Here is a 5,520-nt window from a genome sequence, read left to right on the forward strand (position 1 = left end):
AACCTGGCCTGATCATGCATCTTCTGGCAATGAGACCATTGTCATGCCTAGCCCTGCCTGGTAAAACCTTGGCTCCTTGGCTCTTGGCTTTTGGAGGCACAGTTGCAGGAGAGGGAAGGACATAAAATTGAAAACACTGTAATTTGTGGGTGACTGTTCATGGTTGTATTGCAAACCTCCACTTTCCCCCGAATAGACCTGGAAAAGATCAGTGACAAAGAATAAAGGATTAAATTGATATTTACAACCAACATGGATCACGTTTTTTTGTTAGTTTCAAGCAGTGTGTGTGTGTGTGTGTGTGTGTGTGTGTGTGTGTGTGTGTGTGTGTGTGTGTGTGTGTGTGTGTGTGTGTGTGTGTAACCGAGTATGTTACACAAATTGCTCGTAAAATAAGATGTAGGACTTTCACTTATGGGCGGAAGAAGAGAAACAGCAGATGGAAAAAAGAACACAGGATAAAGGTTTATGATAGTTTGTGATTGAATGAATCGTTTTTCTTGCAACATTGAACTGGTGTTTTTGAACAAAACAGAACATAGCCAGAGTTCATTTAACATAGCAAGCTGGCTAGAATTAATTAATGCATTTGAACATTTAGATGCTGATTCAAAAGTTTTTTCAGTAGAACATGCTTATTTTTTCACTGCTTGCTAGCTAACCATGTCCTACAACATGTACAGTGACCATGGTAAATATGACAAATATAACTAATTTTGATTGGTTATTCTGGTTTATTTGCAGCTTAAATACCTACCTACAGAAATACCTACTGGCCTATTATATCGCCGAATGAGGTAATACAATGGTGATTGAGCCTTTGGCCCATTGATGAAAGCCCTTGCATTTTGCAGAATTGCAGGATCTATGGGAACAATTGCCGCCTATCACCAAAAGTGTCGCAGAAGAAAACAAACTATAGAAAGTTGACTTTAAATCATGAATATCACTTTTAGATATATTTTTTCTTAGAAATGTATTAAATAACACAAATAATCTTTAATTCTGTTCTGTATGTAAGTTGGTTGTAGAGAGCAGCAGAGCACAATTTTAAAACCAACCAATCAAACATTCTGCTCCCTTTTGTTTTGCCTTTAATCATCCCCCTATATATAATTTGCTCATTCATTAATTCCCTCACTCTCCACCTCAAGCTGGTGTGTGGTGAGCGTTCTGGCGCTGATTGGCTGCCGTGCATCATCCAAGTGGGTGCTACACATTGGTGGTGGTTAGTGAGGTCCCCCCTTCACTGTAAAGCGCTTTGGGTGACTTGAGTGTCTAGAAAAGCGCTATATAAATTCAATTAATTATTATTATTATTATTATTTTGGACGTATTATTGCATTGGCTTACCTGTGATCAAAAGGCAAGGAATCACCGAACAAATCAGAGGAGGGATTCCCTGATGGTCTGAAATGAGACTGTGAGTGCTAAAATGTAAATGATCTAATCTCAAACAGAAGCAGGCGCAGTCAACTCAAAACGGATATTCTCTCAACGCGTTCCTGACGGATAGCCATGTCATTTTTAAAAAGTGACACTAATAATAGCCCTTAAATCTTACCAACAGCCCCGGGGTAAATTCATAGATTCTTAGTTGGCCCCATTGATATATGATCCATGGCTCATGAAACCATCCAGATATTAGAGTTTGCGTTTCACATTGAATATCATGGAACTTAAAAAGATAGAAGTGCCACTTACAACAGTTATATGTGATAACACCATTTTTATTTATTATCTTTTCAATAGATTCTAAACATATATGTGACTTAGTATTTTTACTTGACTTTAATCGTATAATTGTTATAATATATCCTATACATACATGTGAATTTGTATTTTTACTTTGACTATAATTCTGTTAAAACGGTTGCACACAACATTTACACACAATGACTTTATTTGTATTGAGGACCTACTAGCTTAGCCTTGAGGATGTTTAAGATGGTCCTTCAATCTATGAGCACAAAACCATTCAACATTTTCACCTATGTTCTTGAATCACGATACATACATGGGAATTAGTATTTTTAGTTTGACTATAATCTATACAATAGATCCTACACATACATGTGAACAAGTATTTTTACTTCGACTCTCATATTATAATCTTTATAACAGTTCCTATTCATACACATGAGTTTGTATTTTTACTTTGACTATAATCTTATGTTAATAACAGATTGTATGCATACGTGAACATTTGCTTTCTTACTTTGACTATATACTCATTAGAATGACAGCATACAACATTTACACACAGGGTTAGTGTGAGTCAGGTCTAACCCTGACTCAATTTGTATTGATAACCTACTAGCTTAGCCTTGAGGATGTTTAAGATCGTCCTACAATCTATGAGCACCAAACCTTTCAACATGTTCAGCAATGTTGTTGAATCACTAAAGTAACTAAGTAATCAGTTAGCCTGTTTCAGACAGAAGAATCTCCTCTTCTCCACACAGCTCCTTGCCTGCTGGCCTCCCCCAGACAGAGTCCCACAGTGGTTCCCGTTGGCGGGACACTCGGGCAAGGAAATAACGCCACCGGCGGTCCGGTCCATCCACAGCCAGCGGCCCGCCAGCCAGCGCAGACCGATCCACACCTCCTCCGTCTGGGCCCGGGCCATCTCGTCCTGGGCGTGGGATAATTCCTCCTCGTCGTGGAAGCTGAGGAGATCCAATGTGTCCGGTCCAAGAGCCCTGCAGTGGTGGAGAGCTTCCTCCCATGTCTTCTCCTCCTCCAATACCAGGTAATGCTCACAAAGAAAGAACAACTTGTCAGCACAAGTGTTGCCGAACAGCTTGCCCTGATAGACGGTACCACACCACTTAGGACCTGGGTGCCCATCATGCCAGGTCGTGTCAGGCAGGGAGTTACTCTGACCGTTACTCCACCTCCACACACCTTCTCCCGATTGATAACGGAGTCCGACCCAGCATCTCATATATGAACCTCCACAAATCTCTGAGAAATATGATAGATCAAGAGCATTCCTTGCATTGGCTAACGTGCTGTTTCCACCATAGTGAGAACTGCAGTAGTCATTGGCGGGATTCCACTTCATTGCCATCCGATGACTATGGACAAATCTGAGGCGGTCTGAGGCCTCAACAGGCGGTGGTGGGCTGGTGGAGAGAGAGAGAAGGAAGAGGAACAGGTACTGGCTGCATGTGTTCTCCATGACTCCTCAACACATCTGACCTCCTCTGGTAATGGCTGTCAGATATGAGAGAGAGAGAGAGAGAGAGAGAGAGAGAGAGAGAGAGAGAGAGAGAGAGAGAGAGAGAGAGAGAGAGAGAGAGAGAGAGCTCACGTGAACATTTGCTTACAGAAGAAGGCATGTTGTATTATAATACATTCCTTTATTTTCCCGAGATCTTTAAGATCCTGTACTAAAACAAACTATACATCAAATAGGTAAAAAAAAGTATGAATATATCTACATCATACATATTACATAAGTCATATATACCTTTAAAATTAATCCAATCAAAAATAAACAAATACAGAAATATGCCTGCCTTCTGACAATGAAAATGTCATGATTGCCATGACGTCACGATGACCCAACACTCAAATAACAATTGCAAATAACAAGCATGCTCTCAAATAAAAACATCTGAATATCTCTCTTAACTGAATATATATATCAGAATGCCTCTAATCAGTGGAATGCTGGTTACAATTATAAGGATAGATAGATTATAAATACTGGTAAAAATGTAGCAATCATTTACCAAATGTAAGTTCTGACACAAATATGTGCTGTGCCTTTTGAATCAATGGTCATGATTTAGATGCAATGGATTACACCAGGGGAGGGAGAGGTAAGGAGCAGGATGCCTATTTGACATTAGAGTAATAGAGAACAGAGTAAATCCATAGTTTTATCGTGTCTGGTTTTACATTTAACAAACAGAAGTAGTTGCAATAGTTTTAAATAGTTTTGTTAGTTAACACAGCGACCATTAAATGATTTGGTTTGATCTTATTTGGAGTTTCTTTTTTTTTTTTTTTACCATCAGTCGAGTTAATTTGAGTGTTGTTTGGTTGCCATGGTGTTTAGTGATGGCGTGCCTCAGTATCCAAATCATGACATTTGAATCTGTCAGAAGGCACAGCAGATATTTGCTTACGTGTCTCTTCCTCCGATTTCAAGCATTCCACTGATTAGAGGCTATTTTAGATAGTGTTTATACAGTATGCTTGTTTTAATCAATTTTGTAAATCAATGTTATTTCAGTCGATTTGTCATGTTGTCACGTCAATCATTTATCATCATCATTAATCATTTATTTAACATGAGGACTATGTTACATGAAGCTAAGCCAATAGTTTAATCTGGGAAAGTTATGAGGGCTGCTGTCAGTGAGACTGGCCAGCCGTTTGGGTCTTGGAACAACCCATGGGTAATTTATTTTTAATAAACGCAAGGTAACATATTGATAATGGTATAGAATTAAAAGTTTACTCACATATTATAACATCACTGAAGCAGCCGAAACAACTAAAGGATCTTCTTAAAATACCACCATTAAAATTAATTCAAACTTTTAAGAGGGCGTCCAAAGCTGTATTTTAGCACAGAGGGCCTTCAGCCTCTTCTTGAAATACCTTTATCTGTCACCAGTGTTGGGAAAGTTCACTTTCTACATGAACTAGTTCAAAGTTCAGTTCAAATTTTTTTAAATTAACTAGTTCAGTTCATAGTTCACAGTTCCAAAAATGAATTAGTTCATAGTTCATTTTTTCAATATGTTGCTGCAAGCTTTTATTTCAGAACCAACTCCCTCTCAGTTTAACTTTGTTCAATAGGGTGCCAGATTTCTTGGCGAAACCCCGGCTAAAACACACCGTAAACAGGCCTTAAAGGACAATTTCGGTATTTTGAACATTGAACCCGTTTTCTGGTTTGTCTAGGATGAAATAGAGTGGTTGACACTGAATGTTGACGATTGATCCGGTCTTGGTATTTGGCTCATTTAGAATCACCCCTGAAAGACGGCCCGTGAGCGGCTGGATGATGGTAAGAAAAGTTGCAGACGACAGCCAGGTTTGGGATTGTGGACAAAAAAGTTTTATTTCCTCCAAACCAAAAAATGTTTAGGACCAAAAAGGTCCTAAAAATAAATAAACAAAAATAAATCCATTAATTACAAAAATAAAGAAATGTTCCAAACAAAGAAACGACTGTTGCATTCAATCAGCATAGCAATAGCCTAACAAAAACTACCGTGTACTCTTGTACCTTCCCCCCAGCCACAAAATGCGACTCCCATTAAATAAGCTCACTAATTGGTTGCAGGTGGACCAATCAAGGCCAGTTAGGCCATACCATTTACCAAGGGGGACATTCCCTGGCCAAGGCTGCATGTGGCACCCCTAGTGCTCCGGAAGTCCCAATACCACATTCAAATATGATGTGAGGAGAGAGACAGTGAGAAGGGATGTTCCCCTTCTCACACCCCTGCCGGCTTCAGAATGGCTGGCTATGGGCATTCACAAACCTGTCCTTAA

The 5,520-nt window shown here is 39.3% G+C and overlaps 1 protein-coding gene across 1 annotated transcript; it reads right to left on the reverse strand.

Moving 5' to 3' along the window:
• Window positions 1-2,419: 2,419 nt before the first annotated feature.
• Window positions 2,420-3,184, reverse strand: LOC311360663 (uncharacterized protein; the record flags this gene model as incomplete). The annotated part of the gene is made up of 1 exon (XM_084480782.1): window positions 2,420-3,184. One exon carries the CDS (start codon window positions 3,182-3,184, stop codon window positions 2,420-2,422), a length of 765 nt encoding a protein of 254 aa, XP_084336908.1.
• Between the last annotated feature and the right edge of the window lie 2,336 nt (window positions 3,185-5,520).

Source organism: Micromesistius poutassou, assembly GCF_964030765.1.
Source record: "Micromesistius poutassou genome assembly, chromosome: 16".
NCBI lineage: Eukaryota > Metazoa > Chordata > Actinopteri > Gadiformes > Gadidae > Micromesistius > Micromesistius poutassou.